The sequence below is a fragment of the Aulostomus chinensis genome, chromosome 22 (genome assembly GCF_037954235.1).
Source record: "Aulostomus chinensis isolate RoL2024-O1b breed Wild chromosome 22, RoL_Achi_v1.0, whole genome shotgun sequence".
Taxonomy (NCBI): Eukaryota; Metazoa; Chordata; class Actinopteri; order Syngnathiformes; family Aulostomidae; genus Aulostomus; species Aulostomus chinensis.
This window is the reverse complement of record NC_141341.1, coordinates 17,443,409-17,459,558: the sequence shown is the minus strand read 5'-3', so window position 1 is coordinate 17,459,558 and position 16,150 is coordinate 17,443,409. Positions and strand designations below refer to the sequence as shown.

General features: G+C 42.0%; 1 protein-coding gene across 2 annotated transcripts in view; it reads left to right on the top strand.

Annotated features, from left to right (window-relative positions):
• Positions 1 to 16,150, top strand: part of LOC147241007 (retinoic acid receptor beta-like) — a 228,939-nt gene that overhangs the window by 91,665 nt on the left and 121,124 nt on the right. For both annotated transcript variants that reach the window (XM_086192550.1, XM_086192551.1), the window contains one exon: positions 10,704 to 11,093. In XM_086192550.1, coding sequence (XP_086048676.1) covers positions 10,904 to 11,093 — 190 coding nt within the window. In that variant the 5' untranslated portion in view covers positions 10,704 to 10,903. The remainder of the gene's footprint in view (positions 1 to 10,703; positions 11,094 to 16,150) is intronic.

The following is a 16,150-nucleotide window of genomic DNA, read 5'->3' as shown; positions in this document are numbered from 1 at the left end:
GCGAAGGAGTGAGGCCGCGATAGGTGAACCGCGTTATAGCGAGGGACCACTGTACTCGTTGCCTTGATGTAAAGATTGACAGGCGCTAAAGTCTTGACAACCTGCAAAATATTTTAGTCAGAAATTCTCTGCCGTTAGCAGCTGCTGACAAAATTATTCATTATGAGTCATTAGTAGTAATTATTACAGTCATTAAAATTGCTGCGACATTAAAACTAAGGAAAACAGCAACATGTTATTGCTGTTTTATCGCTTCACAACAAGTACACATACATAAACAATCTTACGTTCTTCGGTGGAGACAGCAGTAGCACCATCTGTTGTCAGAGACGTGATGATATTAATACAGTTCCTCTTGATATCGTTGGCAGTATTATATTTGATGACCATTTCAGTTTCCTCTGTTCAGTAATTCAAGTCCTCCAGGTCTTCTGTTGTTAATCATCAGGTGGTGGAACCCAGGGAGGATGCTGTCCGTGCTGGTCAGGGGGGAGAGAAAATGTCATGGCAGGCTGTTGCTGATGAAATTAAACAAAACCTAACCAAAGTGATAAAATCTGAAATATTTGCATTCATCGAAATATTCCCAGTATTCTCTCCAAATCTGCAGAGGGAGGTTTGCGGGCTACCCTTTCTCCCTCTCTACCCTGAAATTTGAAGAGAAAATACAATTAGGAAGGGAAATGTTTCTTAAAACCACAAAAAGCAGGATGGCAAGGAAACCAAACTAATAGTGACATTTACTGTCTGCTTATGATTTCCTTGGGCCCTCCATGTACATCAAATGGTTTCCTCTGTGCAAATGAGTGGTGTCCATTATTTCAACATTACAAACATGCTCTGTAATCATCAGTCAAGTCAGATATTCACAAAAATAGAACTTCAGAGTGACACTATCGCTGGGAGACTGTAGGCTGATGCCAAGAGTTGGATAGAGTGTGTTTACTGGAAGAACCTTCGCTCACTTCCATTGTGTCCTGAAATCAGATTTAATCAGGTCTCCCTTTGTCTTGCAGGCTTACAAGGCTTTCAATGCTTTACTGGCCCTGGTGCCCTGTCTTTGCTTTCTTCTGTTTATCAGCACCTTAGTGGGTAGTCATGTTGGTACAAATTCCTACACCGTTCCTTTTTAACTTTCTGTTAGAATTTGCTGGAGTTCTTTTTCTTTGTGCTCTCTGTGCATTTCCCTCACTCATGAGACCATCTCGTGTAGCTGCATCATTGTCCAGGTATAATAGAATTGTGCCCCACCCCACATCCCAGAAGAATCTGTAGGATTGGCAAGTATGGATGAAGATGAGGGTTCATGCAGTAATGGAAAAAATGCCACGATGGCTACTGCAGTAACCATGGTGGAGGAATACCAAAAAAAAAATTATCATAATGCACAAGTGTGTCCACATGGAAATTTCACCCTAACTCCCAAAAAATTTGCAATTGTGACCATTTTAATCACAGTCTGGAGCCTTGTACAGTTTATTTTCAAGTCAAGAGTTATAGTATTCCCAGTATTCCCTGTTCGTCTCAATAAAATGCAAGGAAGCCAGCTACTGCCAGCTCATTTCCTGATATCAAAATACATGTACTAGTTATAGTTAAGAACCATCCATCCATTCTCTTCCACTTATTCCTGTTAAGGCTCAAGGGGGGGCTGGAGCCTATCCCAGCGGCTACGGGCGAGAGGCGGGGTTCACCCTGGATAGGTCGCCAGTCCATCGCAGGGCCAACACATAGAGACGAACAACCATTCACACTCACAGTCACACCTACAGTCAATTTAGAGTATCAATCAGCCTCGTCCCCTCTTGATGTCTTTGGACTGTGGGAGGAAGCTGGAGTACCAGAGAGAACCCACACAGGAACAGGGAGAACATGCAGACTCCACACAGAAAGATCCCGTGCCAGAGCAAACCCAGAACTTTCTTGCTGTGAGGCGACAGTGCTAACCACTGCACCACTGTGCCGCCTAGTTAAGAACCAGTACAATGAATTCATTTCCAAGTTAAAATATCAAATATACAAGCTGGAAAAAAACCACAGGTGTTTACATAATTTAACTATAACCCTCTGCAACTGAGTTAGTATATGAAAACGTTATTGCGTGTTTAAAGGAGCAAAGACCTTCTGAATGTGTAGGTACAGATGTCTACACCTGCAAGAGCAGCCACACTTTCTGCAGCTAGTTTCATGCTATCTCACTAATAATCAATAGTAAACCAAATTTCAGTCAAGCTTCGACATCATGTCATCATAACATCAGTATTCTCTACATATCTGTGCAACTGTAACATTATTAGTTCCTGCTGCAACGCAGAAAATCAAAGCCAAAGCAAGACTGGAGTAAAGAAACAAAACCAAACTGATATGAGTGAGCGCTCCCTCGGTGTGTGTCTGCAGTAGGACATGACTCTACCTTCATTAGACTGTGAATTCTACACGCACTAAAGGGTTAATGTCTTGATTCTTTATTGTGTTCAAGCTCAGTGACTGTGCTGTCATCATTTTTCTATTCGCTACACACAGTGGGAGCTGCATTTCTAAATTAAGCCTCATTAATTATTCTTCCACTGCGTTGCCTCTTGTTTTTCACTGCGAGAGTAAAAGAGATTGTTGAGAAGTTGTTAGACCAAAGATGAGTCTGCAGGAAGAAGAGTAACTACTGGATTGCAATTTTAAAGAAAGTTGCGTTGATGTATGAACAGCTCACTCAGAAATCCCTGAAGAATCCCGCCTCTACCTTTTTCAGTGAAGAAGGCTTTCCTCAGCTGGTCTCTCTATGGCCAGAGCGCTACTCTATTTACCCTCCCACATGTAGAGTTATTGAGTTCTAATGTCCTCTTATAAACTCTAATTCTGTAGCCAGATAAACTGGGATAAAAGAACTGTGGTGGACTGTGATGCTTCCCCTGACTGGCCGCCAACTGGATACTTTAGACAAGCCAGGGACAGATGAACTGTAGCAAATCTCTATAGAAAGCACTCACTGTGACTCACTGCAGCAATTAGCGATAATTTCATTTCGGTGCAAGAGTGTTCTAAGACTGGAGACGACGTATATGAAGCCAAATGCAAACTCAAGGATTTCTGCATTTTAACCTATTTTAAAAGTGTGGAGTTCACAACCACATCAACAGATTTAACAGATTTGCAATATTTCATTTGAAGCATATGCAACCCAGACAAGATATAAAGTGGACTGCTGTTGTTTTTAGCTGCTTGCACTGGTGCGGAAACTGACATCAGAGAAAACGGAATATGCATGTCTTACATCTTCTTCAGTGTGAGTGGGAAGGCAGTTGGAAATGTTTTTCTCAGTCAGGTGGGGTTGGATAGCTGGATCTCTGGAAAGCTCACTCCACCTAAGCGGAGCCTGAGAGTCTGGCTGGAAGTGGTTGCTAACTTCAGCCTCCTCACTTGAAGCAGGTGGCAAGCAAAACACTGGAACTTGGGGTCTTTTTGAATTTTAACACCTCAGCTGAAAGCTCTTCTGTGCTCAAGCTTCAGGAATGCCCCCACACACTTGTACCATCTCACTTAACACACACACCCTAACACTGCGGCACACTGGTAGAAACCCTCATTCTCACTGACTACATTATTACTTCCTCCACGAGTCAACCAGAAGACCTGTCTGGGCACCTGCACTTGCCACCTTTCCAGATGTTGTTATTGTCCATTGTTTTTTTATCTTTATTTTTCTAACTTCTTTCACGTCTTTTAGGATTTTGGCATCGACTTCTTTTTTGGTGCAAGTTCTTAACAAACGCTGTGTGTAAACCCCTGACACTGCAGGAGGATTTGGGCAATTGTGCACCCAGTCTACCATGTAAAATACAAACTTCTCTTCTTACTTCTTTGTGAGTGCTTTGGCAGAAATATGTGTCTGTAGAAACTGAATCACATAATTTTACCTCTTCTCTGTATCCTAAAAACACAGGTTCATATTTGCTCAGCGTGAATTTGCTTATCAGGTAGTACATTGACTTTGTAAATAATCAGCCCACCTGAAAAATGTGAACAAAACGAGATGTTATTGATATTTTTTATTTCATATGACATTTATCATTACTGTATGATAACACACTGCTCTATAAGATCATTAGAAGTTCATCCAAGTTTATTCTGCCTTACCGTCCCATTTATTGTCTTCAATGTAGGGAATTTGGGCTCCCAGATTTCAGAAATTACTGTCATGATTACAATATTATCAAACAGAAATAATCCAAATTTATTGGTTTGCACTGCACTGAGGCTGATCTTAATCCTCAATTATGAATATAGACTGAACCAGGAGTCTTCTCATGTCATTGACTTTGGTAATGTGATGTCCGAATGGCTCACTGAAGGAAGGGGGGCAGATTAATTTTAATGCTTTCATCATAACCTTTTGCACGTCTTGTAAATGACCCATTCATCATGTTTTCTGTGCACTGTTGCAACTTCGCTGCTCTTTTATTTGTTTGCTTGAAACCAGCAAAAGTGTCACGGCTGGGGTTAAGCCTCCTGCGTGTTAGATGAGATAGGGCTGAACATATTTGTGTGCATGCCTGCGTGTGTGTTTTCCCTGTCCTTTAGATTAAACAGTTACAGTAATGTGGGTATGACAGCAGGGAACTCCGGGGGAGATTAGAATGCTGGAGCCAGCAGCAGCTCTCCTCCCACTACAGGCTCCAGCATCTCTTATCTCTCACAGCTTCTGATGCCAGGGCTTCAACCTTTAGTGAGACAAACCCAACATATAACCCCAGATGTCTGCTTTGATACTGGATACAGCAAGAATGATTTAATGTTACCGAGTAAACAAGACATAAAGGACAGAACCTGTGTTGTACAAACATAATGATCACTTGGCCCTTATTTGTCCAGCAGGTGTGTTGAGCTCCACGATACTGATCATGCCAGTGTTGAAGAGAACTTGCTGGTTTCCATCCAAAGGTTTTAGGTTTAAATCTTCTCATGTATGTCATTAGAATTTAAAAGCTTGTATTGTACCTTTGAAACTTTTTTCTCAGTAAACCTGGCAAAGTTGAATTGGGGATTATGTGTTTTTTTTCCACAAAAGCATAAAAAGGTAGTAAGGAGGGGGGGACTTAAAAATTACAAAATATAATATAAAACAAACACCCCACACACCCCAGCAGATCCCCCCGATATTGACTTGACTCGAACAGTCACGCACTGGAGCAACGTTCAGTGCCTTACTATCCCCACAGTCAGGAGCTCAGACATCTGATCTGAGCAAAGTGGCGGTCATTTAACTCTAGGGGTTCAATGAGACTTACAAATCTATACCCATATGTTCCTGGTGGGCCTGGGGATTGAACTAGTGACCCTTTAGTCACAAGCTTGCTCCCCTAACCTGAGGTTTGATTTATTATTTCAAAAACCCACAATGCTTGGTTGCTGCTACAGTTTGCCTGAAGGTTGGAGGCTCCTCAGGAAAAACGGTCTGCAGCCACTCAACAATGAAGTTGTTTTTGGGTCCTGTGGCACTGGTCTGTCTTCTCCTTGGTCATTTTTGTCCCCTCAGACAATGTGAAGTACATGATGAGCATACGAGATATGGAGGCCAAATCTGCCCACTGCTTGTTGCAGTTTTTCCTTTCATGCAGTCAAACCTGGTGCGGCTCTGGTTTTATTCTGGTTTACACTGAGCACAACTGAATGCTTCATTAAATTGGAAGTGTTACCTTTAGCAACTTTGCATTGCACTCTATGTTATCCTCTGTCCATGGGAAATGTAGCCAGACCTGTGAATGTTTTCCTTCACTCCTTGACTTCATGCAGCAAGGCTCAAAGGTAGAGTGGCCTTCTACAAACTGAAGGGTCACTGGTTCAGTCTTTGTTTCCCTCTGAGACTTTGACAAACTGTCCTTGAGGAAAATACAGGACCACTAATTGCTCCTGATGAACAGGCTTCCACCATCTGTGTCATCATGTTAAATTTGCCCGGTGTGTGTACGTACATTAGCAGACGTGACACACCTCAGCACCTCCTTCAGCCACTCGCTACCATAAAATCCAATCCGACTGAAAGGTACAACAGATGATTGGATGAGAGACTGAATGAACTATTTCAAAATTACCCCTCAATAGGATTAAAAATCGACTGCAATTATTTAACAAAGTAATACCTACTATGTCGAGAACAGAGTGAGTGTTAATTTACAGCTGGAGTGGATCATATCGTGATGTTTGCATAGAACACACGTTATTCATTGATGAGCATTATCCAGCTATGAGCAAAAAACGAGGGTCACTGATTGCTGTACAATTAATTGTCAAAATACAGCAATTTTCTGATTAAAGCAAAGGGAAATATTTATTAAATGCTGGTTGTGCGACATAATAATATTTTGAATTAATTTTGCAATCAACAAACCTAATAATTAACGAGAAGCAAAGATATCACAGAGGCTATGAGGGGTTGTACGGACTGGAGCAGCCTTTGTTCCGAAAATGATGTAAGAAATATGTGTTAAGCAAGACAGGCTGATGGCTGTCTTCATTACTGTCTTTGCCTTTACTGGTTTGATCAGTGTGGACGGTAATTGATGTTATGGACCAGCTGCCATAAGAGAGTGATGTCTCTCCATAGATGGATGTGATTCATCTTAACAATGCTGATGACAGCAGCAACGCCCCAGAGTACACCCATTAGGCCTCTGGCCAAACTTCCGTCTGTACCACCTCACACGCCTGTGAACATATGGGTTTTATAAACCCATTCAAAAAAAATGTTTGACCGCTTTCAGAATGTTGCCTTTCTGTTTTTGTTTGTTTTGTGAAGCATCACATTCAATTTCACAAACAAGCTGGTAAACAAGGTAAACAAACAGTACAGTAGAGGGAGCTTGGAAGACGGGCAGTGACCGTGCTCAGTGGTTACTATTCCATATCTTTTGCTTTAGTCTGTCGGATTCAACATCGCCTGCTGGGTTGTGTCATCTAGGTGGGCTGCGAATGACCACATACACCCAGATTTTGTGATTCTATAAATACAGATTATATAGTATTGTGTCTGTAGGGTCCTTGGCCTTAGATGGAATGCTGATAAATCTTTCCAATTTCAGGCAGATGCCAGATGTTAGCAGAAGAAGAATTTTAGAATGCCAAGTTCCAACCCGTTAGCCTTTAGAGCAGGTGTAAGACCTGTTGGGTCAACCAGCCCTTGATTCCTCTGACATGGCCCAGCAGGAACATTCTAGTTCATGCTATTGACCCATTTACACCCAGATACAGAGCTGGTAGTAATAGCATGTTGGTGGCCCTCTCTCTTCTCTCACCTCTCCTGTTTTTTTTCCTCGTGCAGCGCATAGGCAAGATGCTATCTGGTGATTGTTAATTACAAAGTGTGGTTACACATCACTTTAATGGCCCCCTGACTGCAGTATGTCGTGTAGCACTTAGATACCCCTGACTGCAGATTACAGCATTATGACCATCATTATACTGTAGCAGTTTATAACTCTGTTAAACAGATTTCAGCAGAGGGGATTGATCACTCCTCAGCTCCTCCCTGCTAGTCTTCCCCCTCATCCGGAGCCAGGTGACAGCGACCTTGGCATGACAAGAGTTGGGGCGGGTGGAAGGATATGTGAGGACAAAGAAAATCTACAAAGAATATCGAGAGTAATTCTGTTCAGAATGGAGGGGCTTTTTGCTTCTGTTTCACAATATTTACAAATCAGTGTTTGTTTCTTTTTTTTTCTGTCTTGCAATATCTGTGCCATATGCTAATTTTGAGAGAAAGCAGGAAAAAGTACGCATCAGAAACTATTTAGAATGAGTGATTTCTTGTTTGAACATCCATTGATGGCGAGGGAAATCTATTTCTCACATATAGTGCCCCATTTTAAGCATGGCACACACTGGCACTCTGTCAAGTGCAAGCATCATTGCTAGTTTCAAGCTGGTGCAAAGGATGTTTTCAAAACAAACAACCTCATCCTGTAATTAGCAAATTAACTTGCGCTTCACCTGCGCTGGCAGGTGCTCAGTTATGTTAATGAGGCATAGTCTGGCACAACAGTGGTGCACTGCTTTTTTGGAACATCAGAAAACGTTTGTGCTGTAGACCAAAAAGAGCCCGGTGGTCTTTGGTCTATGATGTTATGTGTGAACTGCCATCGTCAATCAGATTAGTGAATGTGACGCATTACAGTGTGGTTCTGTTGATGCTCGTTAATGTGGAAACATTAGCCACCATCTCCTCTCAGGCCTGCTTCACCTCTGATAATTTTAGTAGATGCCTGCTGCTCCATTATGTAAATAATGTAACCATAAGATGTGCTCACATGTCTTAGCGCACAAGGAGGTCCATTTTTTCAGGTGAGAAGCGTTCACTTCTCTGAAGTTATAATGCATGCACCACTAAAATAGCAGCACACCAAGTCTTGGTGCACCCAGGGCTTTAAAGAAAATGACACAAGGCACTCTGATTGGTTTGAGTGATGTCATGCCTGAATCACGCCCTAAAAATAACAAGGTGTTTAATCACTGCCTCTTCGCGCCTTGCACCATGGTTTGCGCTCTGATTTTGCAACCTCTAAACACCAAAATGTAGCTGAGCACGCCCCGAAATGTACGACGCACGCATAGCATCATACGGTATCAGCCTGTCGCCACAGTATACTTGAATAGCATCTATAGAAGTGGAGAACAACAATATGTCTGATGCATATTGTAAATCAAATCAACCACATTAATCATTTGATACAAGTTACTCAAAACAATGGTTGTAAAATGGTATTATACGGTGGGAATATGAAGCCTGTGCAGCATCAGCTGTCAAATAGGCAGGAGGTTTATATTCTCTCAGGCAAGGGATGTAAAAGCCTGTCAAATTCTCGGGCAGCATAGCTCAGGGGTAGAGTGGCCGTCTAGCAACCAAAGGGTCGCTGGTTCGATCCTCGACCCCAGTGACCATGTTGAAGTGTCCTTGAGCAAGATACTGAACCCATAATTGCTCCTGATGAGTAGGTTGGCGCCTTGCATGGCAGCCTCCACCATCAGTGTGTGTGTGAATGGGTGAATGAGACGACACTGTAAAGCGCTTTGAGTACCGCTAAGGCAGAAAAGCGCTCTGTAAAATTCAGTCCATTTACCATCAAATTCATGGGTTTTTGTTTGTCAACAAGTTGGATGAGTCACCCTCGATATCCATCCATCCATTTTCTAAACCGCTTATCCATTAAGAGTTGCAGGGTGGCTGGAGCCTATCCCAGCTGACATTGGGCTACAGGCAGGGTTCACCCTGGACGGGTCGCCAGTCTGTCGCAGGGCCATCATGAGCAATAAGGGGCTCAGTGTCTTGCTCAAGAATACTTCAACATGGTCACCGGGGGAAGTGAGGATCAAACCAGCAACACTTCAGTTGCTAGACAGCCACCCAACCTCTGATCCATGCCAACCCCCTTCAGCCTTGATGTGATATCTGTAATCATTGATTACTCTATTACACAAACCTTATCGATTACTCAGAATCAATAAGACTTATTGATCCTGCTTGTCTTACAATGCACTGACGAGCTTGTAGAGATGATGAGAAATGATTGAATGAAAAGGGTGCTAGAGATGATTATTCCATGTAAAAATGTATGTTTGTGGGAGGTAATGTAAAACTAATAAAAACAGAAGAGGGTTGAGTAAGCACTGGTAGTTGCAGCTCAGCTACTAACAACAAGGAAATGACAGAAGCACCTGACTTCAGGTCAGAATTTTAAGAATAAGGCTTGCAAAGCAGCTCCGACAAAACCATAATGGTAGTACAGCGTTGCTGCTTTTATTTTGAAGGAAGAATCAGTTCACTGGAAGATAAAATATCCAGGACCGCATCTGACAAGGCACATAAAATAAAGAGGATGTGAGCCTCCTGACTTTCCCCAGAACAGCATTCAATTGAGGAATTGATCAGTCACTCCAATTCCTCTTTAGGCTTAGATACTAGTTAACAGAGGCCCCATGAATCTATTTTTTTGTTTTTGTTTTTTAGAAATATTGATATGTGTATTGACTGATTCCCCCTTAAGTGTTTCTCAAGCATGCTCAGTTAGCTCGACCACTCAGTGGCCAATTATTGTCAAATGCTAAGAATTTGTTTGGAGTTGGGATGCTATTGCTGAACTATTCACCAAAAGACAATCAACCATCACCACTTTTGGAATGAGAGGAGGATCTGGGTTCGACAGGTATAAGATAAGATTCAAACAACTGTATTTTCCCTGTAGGGAAATTCAGATTCATAAGAAAAAAATAAATAAATAACCAGAGTCAGTCAAGCATTCAGAAACCGTGTCAGTGGCAACAGAAAGACCATGCAGTGAGCATGGAGTTGCCATGCATGGACCCAGCTAGGAACTTTACTCAAGTAGATAAATACATAATGAAGTAATTCAATTAAGAAATATTATGGATCTTAATGCTAGGCCTGCGTGTGGGTTGGTTGCACTGAACATAATACTTGACTCGTCGGGAACATGGTCAAAGTGACTCATGGCCTGTCTAGCTCTTTGGGCCACCTGTTTTCTCAGAGGAAGTTCAGGTCTGTCAGCTGGACTGGAATCTCTTGACTAGACCAGAGGACAAGTGACAAACTTATGGATTCTCATCGATGAATATATTGGATTGTTCTTTTCTTCGGATGACTAGTCTGGTTGACCGAGAGACAAGAACTGACTCAAGTTCATTTTTGTTTGTTACAGGGTACGCAGGTTGAATGTTTGAGTTGACCTGGGTGACACCAACCTCCACACCATGATTGATCGCTGGAGTGCTGAGGTGGTACCAAGCATGCTCCAGAGACACTAACCTCAGCCAGAGGGTTCACCTCCCATGGCCCCCCAGCTCCACCACACCTCAGCTTGCTCCGTGCTCCTGTCAGCACTCTCCACCCATCGCTGTGATGAAGACCGCCAGCCGTGCTCAGCCCCGCAGCAGTCCTCCGCTGGTCCAGATGAGGCGCTACACTCCTGGGGTGTATCCTTTCCTTTTCCCATCTGTCATCAGTTCACTGCCACAGCTGCCCCCACCATCACCACAGAGGCTGCAGGTCCAGCAGCCATCCAGCAGTGGCAGCACACCATCACCTGTCGGTGAGTACTGTTGCTGCTCCATGCAAAGACTCTGGGTGTGGATACCTGTCCGCAAGGCAGGTTGAAGCTGCTGGTGAAATGTGTCAGCAGTCAATATTTTATTCCTGAGTCAAGGCATCACTTATCAGATGAGGTGTTTTCTTGCCTCTCTCAGGTGCTGGCTTGATGATCAGTGATAGTAACAAGATGCAGGTGTCAGTTTAGTTTGAGTCAAAGAAGGATTTAGTCTAAAATATGTGTGTAAATGTGCAAAAAAAAAACCATTTAGGAATGCGTTTTGTGTGGGTTTAGGAGTGTAGGATTTTTTTTGGGTCACGCCAGGCGACCACTGTGGTTTTGACTTTTGCCCCAATTCAGTCAGACTTGGAAAAATTTAGAAACAGCCTTTAGAGTCATGGAACTGGAGTACATGCCCATTTCCGCACAGGCTAATCTGACCTGTTTTTGACACTCCTGAAGTTTTGATGATGATCTTGGAGTGTATGTAGTTCCACGGTGGGATTTTCCAAAAACCTAATAGTTCCTTCATGTGGCTCCTGTAAAAGTGATTATGCTATACTTGCCTGCGCGATAAGTCATCTTGACTTTTGCAATGGCAAACATCAATTACTTTACCTTTATGTGCACTTTTGCATCATCCTCCTGTAAAGTGAGTTGAAATATTGTTTTTGATTGATGGTTAAAAGAACAGGATTTTCTCCTGAGCTTTTGTAATTTCAGGATGTGCTACAGATTTGCATCTGTCACTTGTTACATTTTCACTATCATTTGCAATATTAGAGGGACCTCACTGTACTAACTTTCATCTAAAAATCCATTTAGATGATAATGGTGTAATTTTGGGGGCATACGTATCAAACAGAGATGCTTTTCTATTATTTGACACAACTATTGCGCCATCTTAGCATTTGAAAATGGCAGCAGGCCGAAGTGTGATTTCATTGTACAATCTTAGTTGAAGTTGATGACTTTTCCTGTATTTTTTTAAGCAACTGTCTCCACAGTCCTTTTTCTCTTCATCTTTTTAATTGTGGGAATCCAAAATATACCAAAAAGGTTTATTTGCAATATCTTCAATTTTGACCCATACCCAAGGATTCCAGTTCTGTAAAAGAGAGGACCTTTCCTGTAAATAGTTTGGAGTGCAGTGTGGTTTACATGTGAGATAAGCGATATAGTTTAATTATGAATTTAGTAATAAATGTGTGTAAAGGACTTTTTGTGGTATTTTAATTCTTTTTGTTCTGGACTAATATAAAAATAATACTGTATGTAAATAGTAGCATAAATATAATCTTTCGTGACCACAACACACATCAGCATACAGTCTCAAGAAAAGTAACACTTAATCCTCCTTCAAAATACTAAACAACACCACTGAATTTATACTTAAGGCTTTAGTGCACTGAGTAATTTTTTTGGTCCAGAATTGAAAATTGAAATTAACTGCAGTGTGACAAACAAAAAGCCTAGCCTCCAGCCATTATTTGGAAAGTGGTGGTCCAGCGTATCAAACTGGACAACTGACATTGCGAAACAGATCTAAAAATGATCAGGGTAATGCAGCAGCTCCTCTATCAGCACGTGAAACTCTCCTTGCTCTTATCTTGCGGTTAAGATGAGGTGAACCCACAATTTTCTTTGTCTTTTTTTAAGTGGCATACACAAAATCATCCTCCCCGCTTGATAAATCCATTTGTCTCAGACTGCAAAATTTTCACAATAAGAAGAAAAACAAAGGTATCGAACTCTGTGTGCAGGGTTTCTGTGCGTAATTTTATTTCCGGATAACAGCTTTAAAATATGCACCCAAATAAGACAGATAGTGTGAAAAGGTCTTAATAAATCTATGAAAATTAGACAAGGATTTCTAAACTGAAAATTACAGTGAAAATGCAAATACCAACTCTGATGGTGGACATGTTTTGATCATCTGTTTATGTGCTGATGAGGTTTAAATTGTTTGAAATACTGTATAGCCACACGATATTAAGTATATATTATCACAGAGGTGATCCTCTCACAGAGATCAAAAATGGTGATTAATATGGTGGAATGGTGGTGCAGTGGTTAGCACTGTCTCTTCACAGCAAGAAGGTGCAGCCCCGGCTCGAATCTTTCAGTGTGGAGTTTGCATGTTCTCCCTGTGCCTGCGTGAGTTCTCTCTTGGTACTCCAGCTTCTGCATGTATGGTAACAGTTAGTTGGATACTTACCAACCACTGAGATACTGAATCAACATCGTTTCCCTCTAGATATGCAGGTTCTTAGTTTATGCACAACGTTTAACTGAAACTTAGTCATTGGCCTGCATGTCAAAATAGAACCATTAGTTGTTAGTGGTTTGCTCCGGACAGCTCAAAGAATAAGTCATGACATCAGTTCCTGCTTCTTAGATTTTAAATCTCAGAAATGCTCTTTCAAAATCATACAGTTGAATGGGTTTTTGTCTTTGAAATTGAGGTCCACCTTTCTTTTTTGGATTTGGACACATTTCCTTCTCCAAATCAATCTTTAGTTTTAGCTTGGAAAGGGCTTTAAGTCCTCAGGTGTTGCACTCTTAGATGTCAGTGACGTTCATCGCTGTGAAATGAATAAATGACGACCTTTGCTGCAATAGACATAGCATCTTCATAATATCTTAGAAAAGCTTCTGGGGTCTTGGTAAGAGGTGGTCTCTGCTACTACAGCAGTATTTGGACAATATTGGACTCACTCATTTCTCTACTTTGATATGAACACCAGGAAAGTTTCAGCCAGGGTGGATTCCTCCTTCAGTGAGGAGCTCTGAGGTGTATACTGCCAAAATTCAAAGTGTCAACAAGCCCAGCACAGAAAGCGGAGGAATTTCAAAATTAGATGTTGGGGGTTTTTTTGTTTGGTTTTTTTCCCTGCAGCTGATATGTCTCTCCATGCCCTGATGCCGCTCTGGTTTTAATGTAGTAGGTACTTTCGTCTGTGTACAAGTGAGATACAAGTCCAGGAGTCAATCCCCCGGATACACAAAAGCATTGTTCTGGCGTATTTCATGAAAATCTGTGCAACAGAATTGTGTTCATACGACATGAAATGGACAGTATCCTGTTCCCCCGACTCTGCTGGTATACTTTACACAAGAAAGCAGCCTAATTGTTAAAATATGCTGTGCACTTAAAGGAACAGTTGATTTTACTTTCTCACATGCAGCAGGAGAATACTGAGTAATGGAATGCTGTAGAATTCCTGCAGGATGGAGTTTCATTCCAAGCTGGGTGGGAATAAGAGGAACAATACCGTAGTTCCATTTTCATTCAGGGTCCAAGCCATTACTTGAAGGACATCGATATTTATTGGAATATTTATTTCCATTCTCTTATAGTTGCTGGATGTCCTCAAATATTTTTGGCCTTTCATAAGCACTGAGGAGCATGTTTTTTAAGTGTTTTTCAAAATTTTTCAATAAAGGCAATTTTGTCAGCTTTTCAGAGAGGCCTTTAGATAATCGTAAGTACTGAATAAGATGCACGGTCGAACATTTAGATGTGCACAGGAAGCACTGTTCGCTATCTTATGTGTCGAGGTAAGTCATTCACCTACGTACGTCACATGAAGGTTAACATACACCTTATTAGGAGAATACACTTGCAGTTCTCAGGACATTTAATTTTCCTTCACCAAAGACACCCTCATCACCTTCAGCATGTTAAACTTGAGATTGAACATGTTTAAATTATTCATTTTATGTATATGGGTTGTTTTGGGCGGCACAGTGGTGCAGTGGTTAACACTGTCGCCTCAGAGCAAAAAGTTTCCAGGTTAGAGCCTCGGCTGGTACTTTGGGTTCCTCCCACCTTACAAAGACATCAAGAGGGGACTAGGCTAACCGGATACTCTAAATTGACTGTGAGTGTGAATGGTTGTCTATCTATGTGTTGGCCCTGCGATGGACTGGTGACCCATCCAGGGGGAACCCCACCTCTTGCCTGAAGGCAGCTGGGATAGGCTCCAGCCCCCTTGCAACTCTTAACAGGATAAGTGATAGAAAATGGATGGATGGATGGAAGGATTTGTGTTGTTTTATTGAGATGTTCCAAACTGTTAGTACACTATTAGTCAAATGTGAAGGAATTTTTCAATTTAAAATCAAGTTTCCAGTTAAAGGTAGATACCATTACATTAACAATGCTGACATTCATCTCTCCCTCTCTCTCTGTCTCTCTGTCTGTCTGTCTCTCTCTCTCTCTTTATGATTATTATTCTAGAATATACCGTAGAAGATCAAGTTCTCCCATCCCTGCTAGCTCTATATTCCTCAGTGCATTGTTGACACCAGGCTGGGGAGGCTTTGTATTGTCAGGACCATAGGACTGTCCTATAGTGACCATGTGAGGGACACTGGCATCATCCACAGTGGTGATCTTGAATCTGTTCATTAGATTTTCCAGACTCAGATGCACCACTGGTTTGGGCCTCTCTCTTAATCTGCATACTGTTGAGGACAACAGATAACTCCCATCTCCTGTCTGGAGCCTCATGCCATCCTGCACTTCTACATGGAAGAAAAGCCTCTTGCTGTTATCCACTTGATAACTCAATGAAGCCAACCACATTAGAGGCTATCTTCTGTCCAGTCTGAGACACCGTGTAGACCAGGGGTGTCCAAACTGGTCCAGTAAGGGCCGGTGTGGTTGCAGGTTTTCATTCCAACCAAGCAAAAGCAACACCTGATCCAACAAATGAGCTGTGTGGTCACAGCTTAGTTGATTTAAGTAGAATCAGGTGTTACTTTTGCTCGGGTGGAATGAAAACCTGCAGCCACACCGGCCCTTACTGGACCAGTTTGGACACCCCTGGTGTAGACCTTGAACTTGTTAAGTTTTCTGGAGACTATCTGCCTTGTTCACTAGACTCACTATCCCAAAGGGTTAGTGCTGCCCTTTAGTTCCACCTCCCTCATGACTTCAATAAGCCCTTGATATTCTCTCTGGGAGGGGTCCATGACACATAAGGGATGGATGACTTTCCTCAGCATTACTGGTGCACCACCATTCTTTCCAACAGCGTTCACTCCAGAACCTT